The sequence below is a fragment of the Mobula hypostoma genome, chromosome 4 (genome assembly GCF_963921235.1).
Source record: "Mobula hypostoma chromosome 4, sMobHyp1.1, whole genome shotgun sequence".
Classification (NCBI taxonomy): domain Eukaryota; kingdom Metazoa; phylum Chordata; class Chondrichthyes; order Myliobatiformes; family Myliobatidae; genus Mobula; species Mobula hypostoma.
In genome coordinates this window covers 201,274,558-201,302,507 of record NC_086100.1, presented here as the reverse complement: position 1 = coordinate 201,302,507, position 27,950 = coordinate 201,274,558, and the positions used below count along the sequence as shown (strand labels likewise).

The window sequence follows — 27,950 nt, the reverse complement described above, 5'->3', positions numbered from 1 at the left end:
GTGAGTGAGGCCTCCATCAGTCGGGCTCAACCATGGATGTTGTGTCCTGGCTGTCTAGATATGCTTCCTTGGGAAGTACAATATGGAGAGCAAGCTCCCCCTCTCCCCTCTTCCTCTCTCCACACAACTGATGAACCAAAAGGTTGGGCAGAGGCCGATACAGTTTGGTGGCAGTAGCTTTGCAGGAGTTGCCAGTCAGTGTTGAACAATGTAGGACTGCCTTAGGGACCCCAGCTCTGGATTCTTCTCTCAGGGTTAACTCTCAAAGCCTTCCTCGTGAGTTGGTACAGCCGCAAGACAGCTGAGGTTTGAGATCAGAGTTTTCACTCTCCTAGATGAGCTGCCAACCACAGCCGACGAGCCCCAGCCGCCCGAAGTGACTAGTTTTAAGGTGCCAGTCACCCTCCTCTGCCCCTTCTCCTGTCAGTAGAAACGGTTCTGCTGGGCTCCGTAGCTGAAGGCCAGGAGCTGGACGGCTGTCAGTCTATTTGATGGGCACACCATTGGGAACATTTAATAGGTAGTGGGAGCTTGTCCCCATTACTACCCCCGGCTATAACAACCTTCAGGAACCGTCCAGCACTCACCTGTTTAACCTTAGGCTAATCTCAGGACAATTTACAATAACCGATTAACTGGTATGTCTTGGGACTGTGGGAGGAAACCAGAGCACTTGGAGGAAACCCACGCAGCCACTGTGAGAGTGTACACCCTCCTCACGGGTGGCACCGACATTGAACTCTGAACTGTGAATGGCCCGAGCTGGGGAAGGTGCTGGTGAGCTGCCTTTCTGTACAGCTGTAATGCTGAAATAGAGGGAGCTCTCATTGCCCAGTTAGTAGGGAATTCGTGGCAGAATGAAAGGAATGCTGAGCAATAGAAAAAGGGCTGGAAGAACTCAGTTTGGCAGCATCTGTGGAGGGAATTGGACAGTTGATGTTTCAGTAGAGAGAGGGGAGATTCATTTCTGGTATACTGGTGTAAAGGAGAACAAAATAATTGTTACTCTGGATCCAATGAAGTATAAATGAAAGACAGAATAAAATAACAATAATAATAAAAACCACAATAAACATAAATACATAAGATAGCTTATATATATTGATTGTGTGTCTAATCGCTAGGTGCGATAGCACATCAGGTGACCAAAAAAGTAGTGGTGGAGAGGTGGGTTAGTGGGTGGAGGTGTTGATCAGCCTTACTGCTTGGGGAAAGTAACTGTTTTTGAGTCTGCTGGTTCTGGGTGCTATGTAGGCTCCTCCTGGTAGGAGTGGGACAACCAGCCCATGAGCAGGGTATCACAAACACAAGAAAACCTGTCGATGCTGGAAATCCAAACAACACGCACAACATGCTGGAGGAACTCAGCAGGCCTGCAGTGTTTATGGAAAAGAGGAAACGTTCGGCATTTCGACCCAAGACCCTTCCTCAGGACCAGAAAGGAAGGGGAGAAGTCGGTACGAAGGTGGGAGGAGGGGAGGAATAAGTCCAAGGTGGCAGATGATAAGTGAAACCGGGAGAGAGGGAAGGGGTGAAGTAAAGAGCTGGGAAGTTGATTGGCAAAAGAGATACAGGGTGGAGAAGAGAGGCTGTTCTGATCAGAGAGAAAGTGAAGGCTGAGGAGCACCAGACCACGTATTTCAATTCTACTTCCCATCCCCATTCCGAAATGTCAGTCAGTGGTCTCCCCTACTGTCAAGATGAAGCCATGCTCAGGTTGGAGGAGTAACACCTTATATTCCATTTGTGTAGCCTCCAACCTGATGGCACGAACATTGATTTCTCAAACTTCTGGTAATTGCCCCTCCCCCTCCTTCACTATTCCCTATTCCCTTTTCCCTTTCTCACCTTATCTCCTGACTTGCCTATTACCTCCCTCTCGTGCTCCTCCCCCTGCACTTCCTTCCATGGTCTCCTATCCTCTCCTATAAGGTTCTCCCTTCTCCAGCCCTTTATCCCTCACCCTCTCCCAGTTTCACCCATCACCTACCACAACGTACTTCTTCCTGCCCTCCCCCTCCTTCTTATGCTGACTCCACCCTTCCTTTCCAGTTCTGAAGAAAGGTCTCGGCCTGAAACTTTGACTATTTACTCTTTTCCATAGATGCTGCCTGGCCTGCTGAGTTCCTCCAGCATTTTGTGTGTGTTGCAGGAGCAGGGTAGGTGAGATCCTTCATGATGTTACTGGCCGTTTTCCAGCACCTTTCTCTATATATGTCCTTGATGGCAGGTAGGCTGATCAGACGGCCAGTATGAAGAGGTGAAGGGGAGATGTAAGGCAAGATACGGGCCATACCCTGGCAATTAGGAATAGTTAAGATGGAACTTCTGGCTAGCATGGGCTGGTTGGGCTGTAGGACCTGCTGCCATGTTGTAGGACTCCCTGTGATGGGTGGATCTGGGTGACGAGGGGTGACTGGCAGAAGGTCAAGGGGAAAAAGAAGGTGCAGCAATTTATGATTGCCCAGCAGGTGGAGGAATCTGAGAAGGAAGGAAGGTGATGCAGTTTGTGTTTCGCCTCACTTTGGCATTGGACAAGGCTCAGGACAGATAGGTTGCTGTGGAACTAAAATGGCTTAGCAAACGGATTTCAGAACGCCTGGCAGACAGAGTGCGGGTGCTTGGCTCACCAGCATTGAGGCGGCCACACAAAAATAGACACATAGGAAACCTACAGCACAATACAGGCCCTTCGGCCCACAATGCTGTGCCAAACATGTACTTACTTTAGAAATTACCTAGGGTTACCCATAGTCCTCTGTTTTTCTAAGCTCCATGTATCTACTAAGGAGTCTCTTTAAAAAACCCTATCGTATTCGTCTCCACCACCATTGCCGGCAGCCCATTCCACGTCGTCCCCTCTGTACCTACTTCCAAGCACCTTAAAACTGTGCCCTCTCATATAAGCCATTACAGCCCTGGGAAAAAGCCTCTGACTATCCACACGATCAATGCCTTTCATCATCTTGTACACCTCTATCAGGCCACCTCTCATCCTCCACCATTCCAAGGAGAAAAGGCCAAGTTCACTCAACCTATTCTCATCAGGCATGCTTCCTAATCCAGACAACATACTTGTAAATCTCCTCTGCACCCTTTCTATGGTTTCCACATCTTTCCTGTAGTGAGGCGACCAGAACTGAGCACAGTACTCCAAGTGGGGTCTGACCAGGGTCCTATATAGCTGCAACATTATCTCTCGGCTCTTAAACTCGATCCCATAGTTGATGAAGGCCAATACACCGTATGCATTCTTAACCACAGAATCAACCTATGCAGCAGCTTTGAATGTCCTATGGACTTGGACCCCAAGATCCCTCTGATCCTCCACAATGCCAATTAAAACTATATTCTGCCATCATATTTGACCTAGCAAAATGAACCAGCTCACACTCATCTGGGTTGAACTCCATCTGCCACTTCTCAGCCCAGTTTTGCATCCTATTGACATCCCGCTGACAGCCCTCCACACTATCCACAACACCACCAACCTTTGTATCACCAGCAAATTTACTAACCCATCCCTCCACTTCCTCATCCAGGTTGGAGAAGGTGCATATGAATCTCTGCCTCACCTAGAAGGGCTGTTTGGTGTGATGGGTGGTGAGGGTGGAGCGGTGGGACAGGTCTTGCATCTGCACCAGTTGTAGGACAAAGTGCCTGGGTAGGGCAAGGGATTGGTGGTGAGGGGATAGCAAATCCGGAGGTGATGGAGGGAGTGTTCCCTGTGTAAAACAGGAGGGTGGAGAGGGAAGATGTGGCTGGTGGCAGTCAGTTTTGGATACCTACATACTGGAAAGATGTCAAGAAGATTGAAAGAGTGCAGAGAAAATTTACAAGAATGTTGCCAGGACTTGAGGACTGAGTTATAGGAAAAGGTTGAACTGGTTTGGCCTTTATTCCCTGGAATTTAGGAGAATGAGGGGAGATTTGAAAATTATGAGGGGTTTAGATAGGGTAAATGGCAGGGGTGACAGCAGAGCTGCAATGGCATGAGTTTCTGGGAAAAATGGCAAAGGTGCAGGATACATGTATTCCAAAAATGAAGAAATACACAAATGGCAAAATAGTACAACCATGGCAAAGAAGGGAAGTCAAAGCTAATGTAAAAACAAAAGAGAACGTGTACAACAAAGCAAAAATTAGCAGGAAGACCTGCTGGCATTGGAGAGGGTTCAGAGGAGGTTCACAAGGATGATTCTGGAAATGAAAGGGTTATCACACGAAGAATGTTTGATGACTCTGCGTCTGCACTTGCTGCAATTTAGAAGGATGAGGGGGGGATCTCATTGAAATCTTTCAAATGTTGAAAGGCCTAGAGATTGTAGATGTGGAAAGGATGCTTCCCATGGTGGGGGGGGGGGTCTAGGACAAGAGGGCACAGCCTCAGGATAAAGGGGCGTCTATTGAAAACAGAGATGCGGAGAAATTTCTTTAGCCAAAGGGTGGTCAATTTGTGGAATTTATTACCACAGGCAACTGTGGAGGCCAAGTCATTGGGTGTATTTAAGGCAGAACTTGATAGGTTCTTGATTGGATATGGCATCATAGGTTACGAGGAGACGGCCAAGGAGTGGGGCTGAGAAAAGGAAAAATAATCAGCCATGATTGAATGGCGGAACAGACTCGATAGGCCAGACGGCCTAATTCTGCTTTAAGAAATACAAGCGGGCTTTTTCCACTGAGATTAGGTGAGACTGGAACTAAAGGTCATGGGTTAAGGGTGAAAGAGAAATTGTTTATGGGGAACCTGAGGGAGAACTTCTTCACTCAGGGAGTGGTGAGAGTGTGGAATGAGTTCCTAGTGGAATGCGATTCTGATTTCAATGTTTATGAAAAATTTGGATAGGTATGTAGATAGGAGAGTTATGGTCCAGGTGCAGATCGATGGGGCTAGACAGAACAGTAGTTGGACATGGACTCGATGGGCTGCAGGGTGTATTTCTGTTCTGTAATGTTCTGTGACTCTATCTGAGGACTGAACTGTGAAAATTTGACCCGCCCGCATGATGTCATTGAAACATTATGGAAGATCTGCTTTTGTTTAGCTTTCTCCGACTTGGCAGCTGGATTTTCCAGTGTTAATCAGAGAGTTACACATACCAAGAGCAGTGTAGCACAGTATAGGCTATTTGACTCATGACGTTGTGCCAATCTATATAACACCGCTCTGTCATCAATCTTACCCTTCCCTCCTTTGTAGCCCATAACTCTTGTTGCATTAAACTTGTATAATTGTTATTTCCTTTGCACTTAAACAGTTAATACCTGATATTGTTTTACATAGCTACCCATATACATGTACTGTGTAGTATGTTTCCTAGTGGTCACAATATGTATATATAGTTCTTCAATGTGTCCCCTAGTGGTTCTTTGCCTCTTTCTAGAAACTTCTTAGTATCACATTATTTGAACAGGGGCAACCGGGGTTAGCTCTTAACTGCAAATTTGAATGGAATATTTCTGATCTATGGGTACAATAAGAGCTGAACACATTGCCCCACCATCTTTTAGTCTTTTTCCAGGTTTTTGTTCTTAGCTATTCGACTTTTGCAACTCTGCGTTTGCAATTCTCTTTGTTCGATTAATGCTTAATAAAATAATCCTGAAGCAACAAGTTGTGTGGCTCTTGACTTCCAAAAGAACCTTGGATCCAACATCGGAACCCAGTGCTCTCCATTTCACTTTCAGCTATGTGCCTATTAAATGTTCCTATTATATCACCGCCCTTGGAAAAGCCCCCCTCTCTCATCTCACCGAAACAGCTGTCTCTCCTTTCATACAGATCTGTGCATTCAGACTTAGTTCCGCTATTTAAAACTGGCAGACCTAAGCAAAGCTGACTTTTATTGAAAGCATACCCAGGCTGGCACATTTTGTATCCTCGATCTTTGTCTCCACCACAGTTCCCAAACTCATTCCCTTGCTGATTTATAACTTCATAGCAAATGTTTGCAGCAGAGCTGGAGTCTGTCGAGAGAATGGAGATAAGAAAAAAAACAATCAACAATGATTGAATGGCAGTGCAAACTCCTGTCAGGAGAACGGACTTGAGAAAAAAATAAATCTGCGGCCTTTGTCGGAGTAGATATTTTTGGAGTGGTCAGAGTTAGAGTGGACATTTTTAGGCTTTAGCTCTGAGGCTTCAGTGAGGGGAGGCTTGAGTAGGAAAAGGCAAAAAAGCTGAAGGTAGATTTCCTCACCTCCATTCCTACCCCCCCCCACCCGATAATGTTTTTCATTTCTTTATAGTAGCTCATTTAGAACAGTAGAAGTGCCAGGCCGGATAGTGGGATGTATGAAGACAGGGGGATATCCAGTGTCACTTACAACTACACCTGTGAGAAGTACATGCGGCTGCAGCTTCTAACACTCCATGCTAAGAAACTGGAGCTGGAACTGGATGAACTCTGGATCATTCGGGAGGCTGAGGGGGTGATAGATTGGGCATATAAACAGGTAGTTACACCCAAGGTGCAGGACACAGAAATCTGGGTGACAGTCAGGAAGGGGAAAGGGATTAAGGAGCCAGTACAGAATACCCCTGTAGCCGTCAACCTCAACAGGACACTGTTGGGGGTGATGACCTAACAGAGGAAAGTCACAGCGGTCAGGTCTCTGGCACTGAGTCTGACTCTGTGACTCTGAGGGGACGGGGGAATTCTGCAAAGTGAGATCAGGGAGTTATGTGTTAAGTTAAAGGGAAGGAACTCCAGGGTTGTGATCGCAGGATTCCTACCCATGCCACGTGCCAGTGATTATACAGTTTAACATGTGGCTAGGGAGCTGGTGTAGGAGGAAGGGCATCAGATTTTTGGATCATTGGGCTCACTTCCTGGGAGGGTGGGACCTGTACAGAAGTTTTAGAGCTTTGAGCAGCAGCCAGTTGGAGAGATTGGAAGCCTGAGAAGACGTACTTCACTCAGGTTTGCTGATTGAGCAAAAAAGACAGTGACTCGTGGCGGTTTGGGAGCTTTGAGCACTGGTCAATCAGTATTCAGGATTGATCAGCAAGAACAAAGTAAAGTAAGGCAAGGGCAAGCAGATTGGTCATTGTTGCAATGGCCATCACTGGAGTGAGCAGAGTTAGAGTGAAGACTGAGGTTTTAGCTCTACAAGGTTTCAGTGAAGAGAGGCTTCAGTCAGAGAAGGCAAAAAACGTTACAGGTAGAGTTTGGTAGAATGTAAAAAAGTTTTTTTTCATTCTTCTTTACATTTCTTCATTTAGAACAGAAGAGATGCCAGGCAGAATAGTTAGACATTCCTCTTCAGGATTTGGGAAGTGGGAAAGCAGGGAGACATCAAGTGTCCTTGACGACTCCACCTGTGAGAAGTGCATCCAGCTGCAGCTTCTAACACTCAATGTTAAGGATTTGGACGTGGGACTGGATAAAGACCAGATCATTTGGGATGATTAGGTGTGATAGATAGGACATATAGGGAGAATAGTTACACCCAAGGTGCAAGACACAGGAAACTGGATGACAGGAAGGGGAAAAGGGTTAAATAGCCAGTGATCTTTGGGCTCTTTTCGGGAACAGGTTTCCTCAGGTCTAACAGCCTTTTCTCCTTGGAGCGACAGAGGATGAGAGATGACCTGATAGAGGTGTATAAGATGATGAGAGGCATTGATCGTGTGGATAGACCATAGGTGCATGAGTAGGCCATTCGGCCCTTCGAGCCAGCACCACCATTCACTGTGATCATGGCTGATCATCCACAATCAGTATCCAGTTCCTGCCTTATCCCCTTAACCTTTGATTCCGCTATCTTTAAGAGCTCTATCCATCTCTTTCTTGAAAACATCCAGAGACTTGGCCTCCACTGCCTTTTGGGGCAGAGCATTCCACATTTCCACCACACTCTGGGTGAAAAAGTTTTTCCTCAACTCCGTTCTAAATGGCCTACCCCTTATTCTTAAACTGTGGCCTCTGGTTCTGCACTCACCCATCAGCGGGACCATGCTTCCTGCCTCCAGCACGTCCAGTCCCTTAATAATCTTATATGTTTCAATACGATCCCCTCTCAGCCTTCTAAATTCCGGAGTATACAAGCCCACTCACTCCAATCTTTCGATATATGGCAGTCCCGCCATCCCGGGAATTAACCTTGTGAACCTACGCTGCACTCCCTCAATAGCAAGAATGTCCTTCCTCAAATTTGGAGACCAAAACTGTACACAATACTCCAGGTGTGGTCTCACCAGGGCCCTGTACAACTGCAGAAGGACCTCTTTGCTCCTATACTCAACTCCCCTTGTTATAAAGGCCAACATGCCATTAACATTCTTCACTGCCTGCTGTACCTGAACGCTTACTTTCAGTGACTGATGAACAAGGACACCAAGATCTCATTGTACTTCCCCTTTTCCTAACTTTACACCATTCAAGTAGTAATCTGCCTTCCTGTTCTTGCCACCAAAGTGGATAACCTCACATTTATCCACATTAAACTGCATCTGCCCACTCACCCAACCTGTCCAAGTCATCCTGCATTATCTCAACATCCTCCGCACATTTCACACTGTCACCCAGCTTTGTGTCATCTGCAAATTTTCTAATGTTACTTTTAATCCCTTCATCTAAATCATTAATGTATATTGTAAATAGCTGCGGTCCCAGCACTGAGCCTTGTGGTACCCCACTAGTCACTGCCTGCCATTCTGAAAGGGACCCATTAATCCCTACTCTTTGTTTCCTGTCTGCCAACCAATTTTCTATCCATGTCAGCACCCTACCCCCAATACCATGTGCTCTAATTTTGCCCACTAATCTCCTATGTGGGACCTTATCAAAGGCTTTCTGAAAGTCCAGGTACACTACATCCACTGGCTCTCCCTTGTCCATTTTCATAGTTACATCCTCAAAAAATTCCAGAAGATTAGTCAAGCATGATTTCCCCATCGTAAATTCATGCTGACTCGGACCGATCCTGTTACTGATATCCAAATGTGCTGCTATTTCATCCTTTATAATTGACTCCAGCATCTTCCCCACCACTGATGTCAGGCTAACTGATCTATAATTCCTTGTTTTCTCTCTCCCTCCTTTCTTAAAAAGTGGGACAACATTAGCTACCCTCTAGTCCTCAGGAACTGATCCTGAATCTATAGAACATTGGAAAACAATTACCAATGTGTCCACGATTTCTAGAGCTATCTCCTTAAGTACCCTGGGGTGCAGACCATCAGGTCCTGGGGACTTATCAGCCTTCAGTCCCATCAGTCTATCCAACACTATTTTCTGCCTAATGTGAATTACCTTCAGTTCCTCCATTACCCTAGGTCCTCCGGCCACTATTACATCTGGGGGATCTGAAAGAGGTGGCTGAAGAGATTGTGGAGGCATTATTAATAATCTTTCAACAATTAATTAATTCTGGCATTGTTCTGGAAGAGTAGAAAATTGCAAATGTCACTCCATTCTTCAAGAAGGGAGACAGGCAAAAGAAAGAAAATTATAGACCAGTTAGTCTGACCTCAGTGACTAGGAAGATGTTGGAGTTGATTGTTAAGGATATGGTTTTGGAGTACTTGGAGGCAAATAGAACATAGAAATCTGCAGCACATTATAGGCCCTTCGACTCACAATGTTGGGCCATGTAATCTACTCTACAAGCTGCCTAGAATATTCCCAGTTCATAGCCCTCTATTTTCTAAGCTCCATATACCTATCTAAGAGGCTCTTAAAAGACCCTATTGTATCCGTTTCCACCACCACTGCTGGCAGTGCATTCACTACCCTCTGTGTGGAAAAACTTACCCTTGACGTCTCCTCGATACCTATTTCCAAGCACTTTAAAATATTCCCCCTCGTGTTCACCATTTCAGCACATGATAAAATAGTCCATAGTGTTCATGGTTTCAAGGCAGAATCTTGCCTGACAAATCTGTTGGAATTCTTTGAAGAAATAACATGCAGGATAGACAAAGGAGAATAGGTGGATGTTGTGCATTTAGATTTTCAGAAGGCTTTTGAGAAGGTGCCTCCACCCCAGTCTATGGCAGAGCATTCCACAGATTCATTACTCTCTGGCTAAAATAAAATCCTCCTTTACTCTGTTCTAAAATGTCATCCATCAATTTTGAGGTTGTGTCCTCTAATTCTGGATAACCCCACCATAGGAAACATCCTCTCCACATTCACTCTATCTAGTCCTTTAAACATTCAGTAGGTTTCAATGAGATCTCTCTAGTTACGGTAACTTCACCCACTTCATAACACCTGAAACTTCCATCATACTGCTAGTGTAAAATATTTATTCCAATCGTCAGCTATTTCATTGTCCCCCATTACTATCTCTCTGATATCTATGTTGCCTTACAATAAACACAAGGTATGTAAGAATGGAACAGCAGTTATCATGGGGACTTTAACTTGCACATAGATTGGGGTGAATCAAGTTGTTCGAGGCAGTCTTGAAAAGAACTTTCTTGAACAGCATATTAGTGAACCTACAAGGGAACCTGCTATTTTAGATCTGGTCCTGTGCTATGAGACAAGTAAAATTAGTGATCTTGTAGTTAGGGATCCTCTCAGAAAGAGTGATCACAGTATGACTGAGTTTCTTATACAAGTGAAGAGTGCAATAGTTCAATCTAAAACCAGTGTATTATGCCTGAACAATGGAGACTACAATGGGATGAGGGAGGATTTGGCTAGTGTAGTCTGGCAACATGGGCTATATGGTGGGATGGTTGAGGAACAGTGGAAGACTTTCAGAGATTTTTCCCGGTGCTCAAAAGAAGTATATTCCAGTTAAAAGCAAGGACAGTAAGGGTGGGCTCAGCCATAGAGTACTAAGGAAATAAAGGAAGGCATCAAACTAAGAGCTCATGTGTACAAAGTTGCCAAGAGTAGTGGGAAACTGGAAGATTGGGAAAACTTTGAAAGCAACAAAGAACCATGAAGTGAGCAATAAAGAAAGGGAAGTTAGATTATGAAAATAAACTAGCACAAAATATAAAAACAGATAGTAAAAGTTTTTATGATTATATAAAGAAGAAAAGGGTGGCTAAAGTGAACATAGGTCCCTTGGAGGACGAGAAGTGGGAATTGATATTGGGTAATGAGAAAACGGCCGAGGCTTTGAATGACTATTTTGTTTTGGTCTTCATGGTGGAGGACACGTCTAACATGCCAAAGAGAGATGTTATGGATGTGATAGGAGGTGAGGACCTCAATACATAGCTATCACTAAAGAGGTAGTGCTGAACAAACTTGTGGACCTGAAGATAAACAAGTCTCCTGCTCCTGATGGAATGCATCTCAGGGTACTGAAAGAATGCCAGAAGTTATAGTGGAGGCTTTGGTGATAATTTATCAAAATTCTCTGGACTCTGGGTAGGTCCTGGCGGATTAGAAGATGGCAAATGTCACGCCACTGTTCAAAAAATGATGTAGGCAAAAGGAAGGTAACTATAGACCAGTTAGTTTAACATCTGTAGTTGGGAAAATACTTGAAGCTATCAGTAAAGAAGAAATAGCGAGGCATCTGGAAAGAAATGGATCCATCAGGCAGACACAGCATGGATTCAGCAAAGCAGGTCCTATTTGACAGACTGGAGTTCTTTGAGGATATAACAAGTGCAGTGGATAGAGGGGAACAGATGGATAGGATAGTTACGAAGGCTTATGGGATGCTAGGCTTCATTAATAGGGGGATTGAGTTCAAGAGTAGAGAGGTCATGTTGCAACTCTACAAATCTCTGGTGAGACCACATTTAGAATATTGTGTTCAGTTCTGGTCACCTCATTATAGGAAGGATGTGGAATCTATGGAGAGGGTGCAGAGGAGATTTACTAGGATGTTGCCTGGATTGGAAAACAAGTCTTCTTGAGGCAAGGTTAGCAGAACTGGGACTTTTCTCTTTGGAGCCTAGAAGGATGAGAGGGGACTTGATAGAGGTCTACAAGATTATGAGAGGCATAGATAGGGTGGATAGCCAGTACCTGTTTCCCAGGGCACGAATAGCAAACACCAGAGGGCATATGTACAAAGTTAAGGGAGGGAAGTTTAGGGGGGACATCAGGGGTAAGTTTTTTACACAGAGGGTTGTGGGAGCCTGGAATGACTTGCCAGGGATGGTGATGGAGACTACGACATTAGGGCTATTTAAGAACCTCTTGGACAGGCACATGGATGAAAGAACAATAGAGGGTTATGGGGTAGTGTGGGTTTAGTACTTTTTTTTGTAGGAATATATGGGTGGGCACAACATCAAGGGCCGAAGAGCCTGTACTGTGCTGTAGTGTTCTAGTGTCTAGTGTCTAATAGAAAACAGAGAGTTGGGATACATGGCTGTTTCTCTGGTTGGCAATCAGTGGTGAGCAGTGTGCCACAGGGCTTGGTGCTGGGCCCACAACTGTTCACGATATACATTAATGATCTAGAAAAAGGAGCCAAGTGTAGTGTATCTAAGTTTGCTGATGATACAAAATTGAGTGGGAAAGCAAATTGTGCAGAAAATACAGAGAGTCTGCAGAGAGATATAGATAGGTTAAGTGAGTGGGCAAAGGTCTGACAGATGGAGTACAATGTTGGTAAATACGATGTCATCCACCTTGGAAGAAAAAATGGAACAGCGGATTATTATTTAAATGGTGAAAAAATTCAGCATGCTGCCAGGCAGAGGGACTTGGGGAGTGCTTGTACATGAATTACAAAAGGTTGTTTGCAGGTGCAGCAAACTATCAAGAAGGCAAACGGAATGTTGGCCTTCATTGCTAGAGGGATTGAATTCAAGAGCAGGGAGGTCATGCTGCAACTATACAGGGTACTGGTGAGGCTGCACCTGGAGTACTGTGTGCAGTCTGGTCTCCGTACTTGGGGAAGGGTATACTGGCTTTGGAGGCGGTGCAGAGGAGGTTGACCAGGTTGATTCCAGTGTTATATACCCCTAGGGTTCATTTTTTCTGTGGACTGTCACTTTAAGACACCGAGCGAATGAGACTGACTTTTGGACAGTGTTGGGTTTCTGCTGACTACAGAATTGCTGGGTTACTATGGTGAGAAAGGTGGAATTATTTGATGGACAATGAATGTTTATGGTTTCTCATGGCTTGTTTGGAATAAGCAAGGTCAGATGATCCTCTCACAGTCACACATGGAGACACACATGCTCAGAATCGAGATGGTTTCGATCATGGGAAGACACCAGTGAGTGAGGTCACTGGTTTAAACTTCCAGTAACCCAAAAGGGGTGAGTTGAGATCGATCCAGAGTATTGATGAACGAATCCCACAAAGTACTGCAACCAGAAGTTTGCAGAGAAACAGGAGGGGAGAGAAAGGTTTGAAACTGAAGAAACCTGGTGATAAAGAGATCACTGTTTGGACTCTCTTCTAAGTAGCATGTAAGGGTGAGTTTGATTCTATTCAAATACGAATATGTGATTGTCACATAGTTAATCCACAGGAGTGAGTTCTCTGGTGAGGGGAAAACCTTTGTGATAACCACATGTGTATTTACCCTTTGTCTGGGTGTGGTGGTTTACTGAGAAAGGCACTCCTGTGGCAAATCACTGTTGGAGTTATTTCGTATGTCATGCAACTGGATAAGTGGCAATCACACTGTGTGTTTGGGGTAACCGTATGGAATCTACCGGTATGTTGACCCTTGCCTGGCTGGTGGTTCCCTTGAAGAGGGTCCCCTTTGTGATAAGCTACTGTTGGTGATATTTCGTGTGTGGAGTGGAACAACTTCGGAGATAAAACCTGCTGCTATTGTTGTTTTATATTGCTGTTGTGGAATCTGTGGAATATCGACGTAATTGCCTTCTCACAACATTCGCCTTTGCATTACAAATTTCTCACATTAACTAACCTGAGGAATGAACTGAACTTTCTTACATACCATCGTAAGACTGTAACTCTTGCCACCTGAGCTTGAATAAGTTTGGGAACGTTATCTATACACCTATCTTTGCATATCACTGCTAACTTTTGATCACTTGGTTAAGTTACTATATTTAGTAGTTACTAATAAAAATAGTGGATTTTAACATCAAAAACAGACTCCAGATGTGTTTTATTGCTGCTGATACTTTTTACAGTGTTGTGTGCACATAACCGGTACTTTCCCCAGGGTTGTGTGCACGTAACACCAGAGATGAGGGGGTTAGACTATAAGGAGAGATTGAGTTGCCCGGGAAAGATAATATAGAGGCAGGAAAGTTGTTTCCACTGGTAGGTGAGACTAGAATTAGAGGACATAGCTTTAAGATTCGGGGGAGTAGATTTAGGACAGAGATGAGAAGGAAGCTTTTCCCAGGGAGTGGTGAATCTGTGGAATTCTCTGCCCAATGAAGCAGTGGAGGCTACCTCAGTAAATATATTTAAGACAAGGTTGGATAGATTTTTGCGTAGTAGGGGAATTAAGGGTGATGGGGAAAAGGCAGGTAGGTGGAGATGAGTCCATGGCCAGATCAGCCATGATCTTATTGAATGGTGGAGCAGGCTCGACGGGCCAGATGGCCTACTCCTGCTCTTATGTTCTTAACATGCATTTTTAGAAGCTGCAGCTCAATATATTCTATGCAGTTGTAGTCACCAGGAATGTAGTCACCCTGCCCTCCCACATTCCAGAACAGGGGCATCCCACTCTCCTGCCTGGCATCTCTGCTGTCCCTAGCTGAGCAGATATACGGAAAGAACAAAAGAGCTTGAGCTTTTCTTCCCTTTGCTTTCTCAGAGTGAAGCCTCTTTGATTCCGATTCTGACTCCAATTCTTCGCTGAAGCCTTGAAGAGCTAAAGCCTGAAGACTCTGTCTGCTCAGACGATGGCCACTGCGCTTGCCCCACCTTTCTTTAATTTGCTCTTGCTAATCAATCCCAAACACCGATCGGCTGCTGGTTAAAGCTCTTTGGTTGTACTGACCTGCTGCTACCTTTTATCCTTGAGCAGTGGACCTGATTAAAGTCCCCTCCTCTCAAAACTTTTGACGTTTGGATTGGCCATTGAGCAAAGTGATTTTTATCAAATAGATTTTCTCTTTTTAGCAAATAAGGTCTTATGGTCTTTATTCCTTGAGAGGGTGGGGGAAGTTTTCAGCAGGTGTGAGATGCAGAGTATGAGGGACTAGCTAAATTACAGTGAGAATTAAAGCCAGGAACTACTTTTCCTCCCAGCCATGGTCTACTGCACCCTCCCCCCTTTCCTTCCCACATGGCGTGCACGGAATGAGTTTTAATTATGAGTTTGAGGAGACGGTGTGTCACTAAAGACTCTCGCAAATTTCTACAGATGTACCGTGGAGAGCATTCTAACGGACTGCATCACCCTCTGGTCTGGAGGGGTCACTGCACAGGATCGGAAAAAGTTGCAGAAACTCAGTCAGCTCAATCGTGGGCACTCTCCTCCCCAACATCGAGGTCACCTTCAAAAGGTGATGTCTCAGAAAGGTGGCATCCATCACCCAGGACCCCCGTCACCCAGGACCCCCCCCTCACCCAGGACCCCCCCTCACCCAGGACCCCCCGTCACCCAGGACCCCCCCCCTCACCCAGGACATGCTCTCTTCTCATTGCTACCATTTTTGCTCTCTTTTTCAACTACATTTATTTTTATATAGAAATTTCTTCTTGTAATAAATAGTTTTTTATATAATGCACTGCTGCTGCAAAACCACAAATTTCATGACATATGCACATGATTTTAAAACTTGATTCTGATTTTGATTTCTCCTGCCATCTTTAAAAGTAGCTGAGCCTGAGTTTACTGGGACCAGGCCTGACCACACCCTGGACCACTGTTACACCACCAGCAAGAGTGTTTACCATGCTGTCCCACACCCACTTTCGAAAGTCTGATCACCAGAGACTGAAGACTGCAGCGCCAGCAGTGAGGACCAAGAAGGGGCGGACAAGGGAAGCACAGGAGTGCTTATAGGACGGCTTTGATTTGTTGGACTGGACTGTATTCAGGGATTTGTCTTTGAGTGATTGAGCACACCACAGCTGTCACTGACTTCACTAAACCTGTGTGGATGAGTGTGTGCCCACGAGAACTGACCGTACATACCGGAATCAAAGGTCGTGGATGAACCAGGTGGTTCAATGTCTGCTGAGGCATTTTAAGCCTGGCAACTCAGGTCTGCAGAAGAACAACGGGTACAACTTGTGGAGGGATATTTCAAGAGCTAAGGAACAATTCCAAATGAGGTTGGAGGTGAAACCTGATGCATGTCAGCTCTGGAAGGGTTTGCAGGCCATTACTTCCTCCAAAGCGAAACATATCATCATGAATGGCCCAGATGAGTTCAACACCTTTTATGCTCACTTTGAAAGGGAGAATGGAACTACAGCTATGTCAATCCCTTAAACAGCCGGAGACCCTGTTACCTCTGTCTCAGAGGCCAATGCTCAAGGTGTCTTTCAAGAAGTGAACCCTCCCAATGCGATAGGCCCCGATGGAATACTTAGCAAGTCTTTGAAAAGCTGTGCCGACGACTGGCAGGGGTGTTCAAGGACATTTTCAATCTCGGTCAGAAGTTTCCACCTGCTTCAAAAGGGCAACAATTATACCAATATAATTGGTACTTAATGAAGACTTTGCTTCAGTATTCACTATGGAAAAGGATCTTGTCAGTTCTAGGGATGACTTCCAGCGGACTGAAAGGCTTGAGCATTTAGATATTAAGGAAGAGGATGTGCTGGAGCTTTTCAAAAGCATCAAGTTGGATAAGTCACCGGGACTGGATGAGATGTACCCCAGGCTACTGTGGGAAGCGAGGGAGGAGATTGTTGAGCCTCTGGCAATGATCTTTGCATCATCACTAAGGACGGGAGAGGTTCTGGAGGATTGGAGGGTTGTAGATGTTGTTCCCTTATTCAAGAAAGGGAATAGAGATAGCCCAGGAAATTATAGGCCAGTGAGTCTTACTTCAGTGGTTGGTAAGTTGATGGAGAAGATCCTGAGAGGCAGGATTTATGAACATTTGGAGAGGCGTAATATGATTAGGAATAGTCAGCATAGCTTTGTCAAAGGCAGGTCGTGCCTTACGAGCCTGATTGAATTTTTTGAGGATGTGACTAAGCACATTGATGAAGGTAGAGCCGTAGATGTAGTGTATATGGATTTTAGCAAGGCATTTGACAAGGTACCCCATGAGAGGCTTATTAAGAAAGTAAGGAGGCATTGGATCCAAGGGGACATTGCTTTGTGGATCCAGAACTGGCTTGCCCACAGAAGGCAAAGAGTGGTTGTAGACAGGTCATATTCTGCATGGAGGCCGGTGACCAGTGGTGTGCCTCAGGGATCTGTTCTGGGACCCCTACTCTTTGTGATTTTTTATAAATGACCTGGATGAGGAACTGGAGGGATGGGTTAGTAAATTTGCTGATGACACAAAGGTTGGGGGTGTTGTGAATAGTGTCAGAAGTTACAACGGGACATTGATAGGATGCAAAACTGGGCTGAGAAGTGACAGATGGAGTTCAACCCAGATAAGTGTGAGGTGGTTCATTTTGGTAGGTCAAAATGATGGCAGAATATAGTATTAATGGTAAGACTGTTTGCAGTGTGGAGGATCAGAGAGATCTTGGGGTCTGAGTCCATAGGACACTCAAAGCTGCTATGCAGGTTGACCCTGTGGTTAAAAAGGCATATGGTGTATTGGCCTTTATCAATCATGGGATTGAGTTTAAGAGTCGAGAGGTAATGTTGCAGTGATATAGGACCCTAGTCAGACCCCACTTGGAGTACTGTGCTCAGTTCTGGTCGCCTCACTACAGGAAGGACGTGGAAACCATAGAAAGGGTGCAGAGGAGATTTACGAGGATGTTGCCTGGATTGGGGAGCATGCCTTATGAGAATAGGTTGAGTGAACTCGGCCTTTTCTCCTTGGAGCGACAGAGGATGAGAGGTGACCTGATAGAGGTGTACAAGATAATGAGAGGCATTGATCATGTGGATAGTCCGAGTCTTTTTCCCAGGGCTGAATTGGCTAGCATGAGAGGGCATAGTTTTAAGGTGCTTGGAAGCAGATACAGAGATGTCAGGGGTAAGTTTTTTACGCAGAGAGTGGTGAATGCATGGAATGGATTGCTGACAGTGGTGGCGGAAGCAGAAATGATAGGGTCTTTTAAGAGATTCCTGAATAGATACATAGAGCTTAGAAAAATAGAGGGCTATGGTTAAGCCTAGGTAGTTCTAAGGTAATAGCATGTTCAGCAGAGCTTTGTGGGTCAAAAGGCCTGTATTGTGCTGTAAGTTTTCTGTGTTTCAATACATACCCAAATTCCTCTGCCGCTCAACACAGGTGCCCCCCAGGGTTGTGTCCTGAGTCCCATCCTCTACTCTCTTTACACCCACGACTGTGCTGCCACACACAGCTCCAACCTGCTGATAAAACTCGCAAATGACATGACTTTGATTGGCCTTATTTCTAGCAGTGATGAGACATCCTACAGAGGAGAGGTTGACACCCTGACACAGTGGTGTCAGGATAACAACCCCTCCCTCAGTGCCCAAGAAACAAAAGAGCAGATTGTGGATTACAGGAGGAACGGAGACAGGCTCGCCCCATTCAGCATCAAGGGGTCTGCAGTTGAGAGGGTGAGTAGTTTCAAGTTCCTCGGTATTCACATCACTGAAGATCTCACCTCAACTGTACACACTGCTGTGTGGCAAAAAACGCACAACAGCATCTCTTCCACCTCCGGTAGCTGAAGAAGTTCGGCATGAGCTCCCAAATCCTCAAGACCTTCTACAGGGACACCACTGAGAGCATCCTGACCGCCTGGTACGGGACCTGAACCAACTTTGATCGCCGGGCACTGCAGAGAGTGGTACAGGCAGCCCAGCGCATCTGTGGATGTGAACTTCCCTCCACTGAGGACATTCACAACAGCAAGTGCGTGAAAAAGGCCTGGAAGATCATTGGGGACACCAGTCAGCCCCACCATAAACTGTTCCAGCTGCTTCTGACTGGCAAACGGTACCGCAGCATTAAAGCCAAGAGTGACAGGACTGCTTCTTTCTACAAGCCATTAGACTTATAAATTCACATGCCCGTACATTGCAATGGAGTAATAACACAAAGATTTTCACTCCCTCACATCGTGGGATGGATATAAGAATTAAATAAATAAATTCAATTACCCAAGAAGAGTAGTGTGAGCTGCCTTAATGACCATCATGAGAGGTGGGTCATAGCTGGAATGAACTCCTGTCTCAGCAAGGACCTGAACCCACTACAGTAGGTCTAAGGCAGATGCAATCTCACTGGCTCTTCGCATGGCCTTGGATCACCTACATCAGGATGCTGTTTAGTGACTTTAGCTCAGTACTTAACACAATCGTTTCTGTGGTTCTGATCAAAAAGCTCCAGAACCTGGGCTCTGTACTTTCCTCTTCAATGAAATCCCCAGCATCCGAACCGGAACACCACGATCTGTGCGGATGGGAGACACCATCTCCACTTGGCTGACAATCAACACCGCTGCACCACAGGGGTGTGTGCTTAGCCTACTGTCTCCACACATATGACTGTGTGGCTGGGTAAGCTCAGATACCATCTGATGTCACAGCCACTGCTGGTAGAATCTCAGACGGTGATGAGAGGGCATTCAGGAGCGAGATATACCAGCTAGTTGAGTGGTGACGCAGCAACAACCTGGCACTCAGCATCATTAAAGCCAAAGAACTGATTGTGGACTTCAGGAAGGGTGAGACGAGGGATCACAAACCAATCCTCATTGAGAGATTAAAAGTGGAAACACTGAGCAATTTCAAGTTCCTGGGTGTCAAAATCTCGTGGATCTAACCTGATCCCAACATAATGATGCAGCTGTAAAGAAGGCCCATGACTGTGGCAAAATTTCATGAAGAGTTTGAGAAGATTTGGGATGTCCCCAAAATTTCTCGTAAATTTCTACAGATGTGTTGTGGAGAGCATTCTAACTGGTCGCATTACCGTCTGGGGGAATGGTGGTGGCTACTGCACAGGATCGAAGTAAGACCCAGAGTTGTAAACTTAATCAACTCTGTCATGAGCACTAGTCTCCATTGTATCCAGGACATCTTCAAGGAGCGATGCTTCAAGAAGGTGGTGTCCATCACTAAAGACCCCCATCACCCAGGACATGCCTTGTTCTCATTGCTGCCATCAGGAAGGAGGTACAGAAGCCTGAAAGCACACATTCAACAATTCAGGAACAGTTTCTTCCCCCCGCCATCTGATTTCTGAATGGACAATGAACTCATGAACACTACCTCACTACTTATTTATTTCGATTTTTTTCACTTCTTATTTAATATATAAGGTTGATGCTCTGGACCATGTTGATATTAAGGGAGAGGAGGTGTTGGAGTTATTAAAATGCATGAGGATGGATAAGTCCCCGGGGCCTGACGGAATTTTCCCCAGGCTGCTAAACAAGGCAAGGAAAGAGATTGCTGAGCCTCTGGCTAAGATCTTTATGCCCTTGTTATCCACGGAAATGGTACCGGAGGATTGGAGGGAGACGAATGTTGTCCCATTGTTCAAAAAAGGTAGTAGGGATAGTCCGGGTAATTATAGACCAGTGAGTCTTACGTCTGTGGTGGGAAAGTTGTTGGAAAAGATTCTTAGAGGTAGGATCTATGGGCATTTAGAGAAACATGGTCTGATCAGGGACAGTCAGCATGGCTTTGTGAAGGGCGATCGTGTCTAACAAGCCTGATAGAGTTCTTTGAGGAGGTGACCAGGCATATAGATGAGGGTAGTGCAGTGAATGTGATCTATATGGATTTTAGTAAGGCATCTGACAAGGTTCCACATGGTAGGCTTATTCAGAAAGTCAGAAGGCATGGGATCCAGGGAAGTTTGGCCAGGTGGATTCAGAATTGGCTTGCCTGCAGAAAGCAGAGGGTCGTGGTGGAGGGAGTACATTCAGATTGGAAGGTTGTGACTAGTGGTGTCCCACAGGGGTCAGTTCTGGGACCTCTACTTTTTGTGATTTTTATTAATGACCTGGATGTAGGGGTAGAAGGGTGGGTTGGCAAGTTTGCAGACGACACAAAGGTTGGTGGTGTTGTAGATAGTGTACAGGATTGTCGAAGATTGCAGAGAGACATTGACAGGATGCAGAAGTGGGCTGAGAAGTGGCAGATGGAGTTCAACCCGGAGAGGTGTGAGGTGGTACACTTTGGAAGGACAAACTCCAAGGCAGAGTACAAAGTAAGTGGTAGGATACTTGGTAGTGTGGAGGAGCAGAGGGGTCTGGGGGTACATGTCCACAGATCCCTGAAAGTTGCCTCACAGTTAGATAGGGTAGTTAAGAAAGCTTTATGGGGTGTTAGCTTTCATAAGTCGAGGGACAGAGTTTAAGAGTCGCGATGTAATGATGCAGCTCTATAAAACTCTGGTTAGGCTGCAGTTGGAGTACTGTGTCCAGTTCTGGCCGCCTCACTATAGGAAGGATGTGGAAGCATTGGAAAGGGTACAGAGGAGATTTACCAGGATGCTGCCTGGTTTAGAGTGTATGCATTATGATCAGAGATTAAGGGAGCTAGGTCTTTACTCTTTGGAGAGAAGGAGAATGAGAGGAGACATGATAGAGGTGTACAAGATAATAAGAGGAATAGATAGAGTGGCTAGCCAGCGCCTCTTCCCCAGGGCACCACAGCTCAATACAAGAGGACATGGCTTTAAGGTAAGGGGTGGGAATTTCAAGGGGGATATTAGAGGAAGGTTTTTTTACTCAGAGTGGTTGGTGCGTGGAATACACTGCCTGAGTCAGTGGTGGAGGCAGCTACACCAGTAAAATTTAAAAGACTACTGGACAGGTATATGGAGGAATTTAAGGTGGGGGGTTATATGGGAGGCAGGGTTTAAGGGTCGGCACAACATTATGGGCCGAAGGGCCTGTACTGTGCTGTACTATTCTATGTTGTGTGTTCTATATATATTTACCATAATTCTGTATTTCTTTCTCCATTATGTATTGCATTGTACTGCTGCTGCAAAATTAACAAATTTCATGACATATGCCAGTGATATTTACTGGGAGCAGGCCTGACCCAGTCACGGAGAGGGAGGTCACTCGGATCCTGCACGATCCACTATCTGCAGGGCATTGTGGATGCTGTAAGGTTCGGGATAGTCATCCAGTTGTGTTTGTGTGTTGGATAGTGAGCTGCTGCTGGGGATGGAAGCTGGTGACTGTGAGAAGCCAGTACTCACCTGGACCCCAGATGCCCTGGCATTGCTGATCGGTAGACTGGCAGGTCCCACGGTTGCAGTACAGACTTCCTTTGCTGCACGTGTGACCATCTTTCATGTAGCAATCGTTGGGGCAGTCCTGGGATTGGCCTGTGCAGAACTCTGGCAAGTCGCATTCTCCCCGCTTTGGTCTACAGACCGTGCCTGCCGGCAGAAACTGAGGAGAGAGCAGCAGTGAAACATTCACCAGGGGGTGGGAGGTGGGTGTAGCGCTGGCCAGGCACATCTGTCTGGGCCTACTGCTTGAAACAGAGCATGAGGGATACTCAGAAGCTCCATCCACACGTGGGAGATTCTGCCAGAACTGGGAAGGACCTGGAGAGGATCTCAGAAATTTTTTATTTAACCTTTTTATTTAGAGTTACTGGCCCTTTGAGCAGCACTGCCCAGGATCCCAGCTTTAAGCAGTACCTTAATCGCAGGACAATTTACAAAGACCAATTAACCCACCGACCAAAAACAAACAAGAGCAAATCTGCTGATGCTGGTACAGTGCAGAGCACTGTGCAAACTTCTGGCATCGGAAGTGAACTATGAACTCTTAAATGTCCCGTATTGTAATAGCGGCTAACTGCTACGTTATCATGGAGCCAGCAGAGAGGGTGGGGAAGAGCGATGCCTGTGATCGAGTGAAACCAGGCTACACAACTGTACATTTTCTTGGCGTGGTATTAGTTTATTGTAGCGAGATACTGTGAAAAGCTTGTCTCGCACACTGGCCATACAGATCAGATCATTACACAGTGCACTGAACCAAGAAGTAAAGGTGCTGATTGACGGTTGTTTCTCGGCCTGCAGGCCAGTGACTAGTGGTGTGCCACAGGGGTTGCTGTTGGGTCCCTCATTTTTCATTAATTCTGTTAATGATTTGGACGTGAATAGACAATATTTATTTATTTCGAAAATGTGATGCAGAAATAATTTAAAAGGATGTTGCCTGGGCTGGAAGGGCCGGCTAGTGGCGCAACGACATCGGCACCAGACCCGGGAGCAGAGGTTCCCGGGTTCGAAACCAATCGTGTCAGCTCCCAGGCATGCTTTCCATCCGTGCCGGGTTGAGTGTCGAGATCACAACTCGACCTCGTAAAACAAAGGGAAAATGCTGCAAAAATGGCTGTGCGGGGAGTGGGGAGACAGTCTCTCTCTCTTGTTCCGCGCCTTGTAAAAAAGCCATCACGGACACAGACTCGCACACATGCAGGCACACGCAAATAAAAAAAGACTTGGGCTGCGTGCAAAAAGATGAAACACTGAGCCTTACCTGACATTTCTTACAGCAAGCACCAGCAGATGAACACTTCGCACCATGCGTGAATCTGCAAGTTGACGGCTCGCAGCAAGGGTCTGAACATTCCTGCAGGAAATAAAGCATACGGGGGCACCATTACTGAACCGACATGTATCTTCTCGGAGTTCCTGACTATATCAATACTTCCGTCAACATTTCTTGACTTAGAGATACAGTGTAGAAGAGGTCCTCACGGCCAATGAGCAACCTGCCAGTTTAACCCTATCCTAATCAAAGGACAATTTGCAATAACCAATTAACCTACTTTGGACTGTGAGAGGAAACCAGAGTACCTGGAGGAAACCCATGCACACATGGGAAGAACGTACAAACTTTCTGAGAGAAGAAGCCGGAATTGAACTCCAGACTCCAGTGCCCTGAGCTGTAGTAGTGTTGCACCAACCTGGCATCCTGTTACTGAAAACACATTGTCAGCAGAGTGATAGAGGTGGCATCACGGCGTTCACTGATGCCCAGCGTAGCTGGCCAGGCCCACCTTGGACCAAAGAACAGAGCTGCAGAGGTCAGCTGAAACATCAAGGTAGCATGTGACCGTGTGAAACACTAGGGAGCAAGTAACATATGGTCAATGCCCTTCGAAGGGATCACTCCGATGCTTGGAGTTAGAATTGCAGGCAAGGTAGTTTCAGTAGCCTCCAATAGCCATACTCCCTTTTGTAGAGGAAGATAGTTGTTGGAGTTAATCATACTAGCCCCAGGCCTCAACGAGAACAGGAACAGTGAGGTAAATAGGTAAGTTGATTTCTTATTTCTTTTTTTTTATTTAACTCCTGAAAGACTAGGGGTTATGTTTACAGAGCCAGTGTTGTATTCCGGGTGTCAGACGTGGGATTTCCAGGACATTTCCAGCCTCTCTGAAGGCCACATCTGTGCCAGGCGCATGGAGCTGCAGCTCCTCAGAGACTGAGTTAGGGACCTGGAGCTGCAACTCGATGACCTTTGGATGAGATGTGACTTGATAAAGGTGTACAAGAAAATGAGAGACATTGATCATGTGGATAATCAGAGGCTTTTCCCCAGGGCTGAAATGACTAGCATGAGAGGGCACAGTTTTAAGCTGCTTGGAAGTAGGTACAGAGGAGATGTCAGTGGTAAGTTTTATAAGCGGTGAGTGCATGGAATGGGCTGCTGGTGGCGGTGGTGGAGGTTGAAATGATAGGGTCTTTTAAGAGATCCTGGATGGCTTACATGGAGCTTAGAAAAATAGAGGGCTATGGGTAAGCCTAGGTAGTTCTAAGGTAAGGACATGTTTTGCACAGCTTTGTGGACCAAAGGGACTGTATTGTGCTGTAGGTTTTCTATGTTTCTATGAATTAGGGAAGCCAGGAAGTACTTGGCCAGTAGGATTAAGGAGAATGCCAAGGCATTCTATACATACATCAAGAGCAAGATGCTGACCAGGGAGTGGGTACGCCTACTCAGGGATAAAGGAGGAGACGTGTGTTTCAAGGTGGAGGAGATATGGGTACTCTAGGATATTTTGCATTGGTATTTACAAGATGAAGGGTATGGAGATCAGTGTGGAGTGAGCTAATTTCCTTGGTCATTTCAAGATACACAAGGAGGTGGTATTGGGTCTCTTAAAGAACAGCAACGTAGCTAAGTCTGCAGCAGCTGCTTAGATAGAAAAGGTGTGTCAGAAGGGCAAAGTCATGATAATCTTTGGGCATTTTAATGTGAGAATGGATTGGGAAAACCAGGCCAGTACAGGACCTCAAGAGAGAGAATTTGTAGAGTATCTAAGGGGTGGCTTTTTAGAACAGCTTGTTGTTGAGCCCACTTAGGGAATTGGCTGTACTGGATTGGGTGTTGTGCAATGACCCGGAGGTGATAAGAGAGCTTAAGGTTAAGGAACCCTTAAGAAACAGTGATCACAATATGATCAAGTTCTCTTTGAAATTTGAGAAGGAGAAACAAAATTCCAATGTGTCTGCATTTCAGTGCAATAAAGGAAATTACAATGCCATGAGAGGGGAACTGGCCAAAGTTGACTGGAAAGGGACACTAGCAGGAAGGACAGCAGAGCAGCAATGGCTGGCATTTCTGCAAAAAATGAGGGAAGTGCAAGACAGATATATTCCAAATAAGAAGAAATTTTCAAAGGGAAGAAGGACACTATCATGGCTGACAAATGAAGCCAGTGTCAAAGTAAAAGCAAACGAGAAGGCATAAAGAAAGCCAAAGCTAGTGGGAAGATAGAGGATTGAGAAGCTTTTAAAAACTTGCAGAAAGAAACTATGAAAGTTATTAGGAAGGAAAAGATGAATTATGAAAGGAAGTTGGCGACTAATATCAAAGAAGATACTAAAAGTTTTTTTTAAGTATATAAAGGGTAAAAGAGAGCTGAGGGTAGATATAGGACCAATAGAAAATGACGCTGGAGATATTTTCATGAGAGATGCAGAGATGGCAGAGGAACTGAATGTATATTTTGCATCAGTCTTCACAGTGGAAGACACCTGCAGTATACTGGACATTAAAGAGTGTCAGGGAAGTGAAGTATGTACAGTGAAAATTACAACTGAGAAGGTGCTCAGGAAGCTTAATGGTCTGAGGGTGGATAAATCTCCTGGACCTGATGGAATGCACCCTTGGGTTCTGAAGGAAGTAGCTGAAGAGATTGCAGAGGCATTAACAATGATCTTTCAAGAATCAATAGATTCTGGCATTGTATCAGGTGACTGGAACATTTCTAATGTCACTCCGCTATTTAAGAAGGGTGGGAGGAAGCAGAATGGAAGCTATAGACCTGTTAGCCTAACATCAGTGGTTGGGAAGTTGTTGGAATCGATTGTTAGAGATGAGATTACAGAGTATCTGGAGGGACATGACAAGATAGGCCAGAGCCAGCATGGTTTCTTGAAAGGGAAATCCTGCCTGACTAACCTACTGCAATTTTTTAAGGAAATTACAAGCAGGGCAGACAAAGGAGATGCAGTCGACATGGTGTACTTGGATTTTCAGAAGGCCTTTGACAAGGTGCCGCACAGGAGGCTGCTTAGCAAGATAAGAGCCCATGGAATTACAGGGAAGTTACTAGCATGGGTGGAGCATTGGCTGATTGGCAGAAAACAGAGAGTGGGAATATAGGGATCCTATTCTGGTTGGCTTCCGGTTACCAGTGGTGTTCCACAGGGGTTGGTGTTGGGACTGCTGCTTTTTACAATGTACGTCAATGATTTGGACTATGGGATTAATGGATTTGTGGCTAAATTTGCCGATGATACAAAGATAGGTGGAGGAGCGGGTAGTGTTGAGGAAACAGAGAGCCTGCAGAGAGACTTAGATAGTTTAGGGGAAATGGGCAAAGAAGTGGCAAATGAAATACAATGTTGGAAAGTGTATGGTCATGGAAGAAATAAATGGGCAGACAATCATTTAGATTGGGAGAGAATTCAAAATGCAGAGATGCAAAGGGACTTGGGAGTCCTTGTGCAAGATACCCTAAAGGTTAACCTCCAGGTTGAGTTGGTTGTGAAGAAGGTGAATGCAATGTTGGCATTCATTTCTAGAGGTATAGAATATAAGAGCAGGGATGTGATGTTGAGGCTCTATAAGGCACTCGTGAGACCACACTTGGAGTATTGTGTGTGCAGTTTTGGGCTCCTTATTTTGGAAAGGATATACTGACATTGGAGAGGGTTCAGAGAAGATTCAGGAGAACGATTCCAGATATGAAAGGGTTACTGTATGAGGAATGTCTGGCAGCTCTTGGGCTGTATTCCCTGGAGTTCAGGGGAATGAAGGGGGATCTCATCGAAACATTCCGAATGTTAAAAGGTCTGAACAGATTAGGCATGGCAAAGTTATTTTGATGGTAGGGGAGTCTAGGACAAGAGAGCACGACTTCAGGATTAAAAGATGTCCATTTAGAACAGAGATACAGAGAAATTACTTTAGTCAGAGGGTGATAAATCTGTGGAATTTGTTGCCATGAGCAGCAAAAGAGGCCAAGTCATTGGGTATATTTAAGGCAGAGAGAGAAAGGTTCTTGATTAGCCAGAGCATGAAAGAGTATGGGAAGAAGGCAGGGGAGTAAGGATGACTGGAAGAATTGGATCAGCCCATTCTTGAATGGTGGAGCTGACTCGAAGGGCCAAATGGCCCACTTTTGCTCCTATGTCTTATGGTCTTATATACATGTTGGACCCTCTCCATATTGATAAAGACAAGAGCTGAGATTCTGGATTCTTTACCAATATCTTTATACTCTCTCAAGCCACACGAGAGGTTCCGAGGACTGTTAAATAGCTAATAATAATTCAAGTTAAATAGCTAATCATAATTCAAGAAGGGAAATTAGGGTAATCTTATCAATTGTCAATGAATGAACGTGACAGCTGCAGTCGGGTTACTGGAAAGATTTCTCAGCGATAGCATTTATCAGCATTTGGAAAATTGGACAATTTGCTTAGTGCAGGACAAGTTGTGTCTTAG

At 45.3% G+C, this 27,950-nt stretch overlaps 1 protein-coding gene across 2 annotated transcripts in view; it reads right to left on the bottom strand.

The window, feature by feature from the left end:
• LOC134345892 (disintegrin and metalloproteinase domain-containing protein 12-like) overlaps positions 1-27,950 on the bottom strand; it is a 128,678-nt gene that overhangs the window by 36,856 nt on the left and 63,872 nt on the right. For both annotated transcript variants that reach the window (XM_063047231.1, XM_063047232.1), the window contains exons 13-15: positions 23,466-23,558; positions 22,166-22,361; positions 5,862-5,970 (exon numbers count right to left, since the gene is read on the bottom strand). In XM_063047231.1, the coding sequence (XP_062903301.1) occupies positions 5,862-5,970; positions 22,166-22,361; positions 23,466-23,558 (398 nt within the window). The remainder of the gene's footprint in view (positions 1-5,861; positions 5,971-22,165; positions 22,362-23,465; positions 23,559-27,950) is intronic.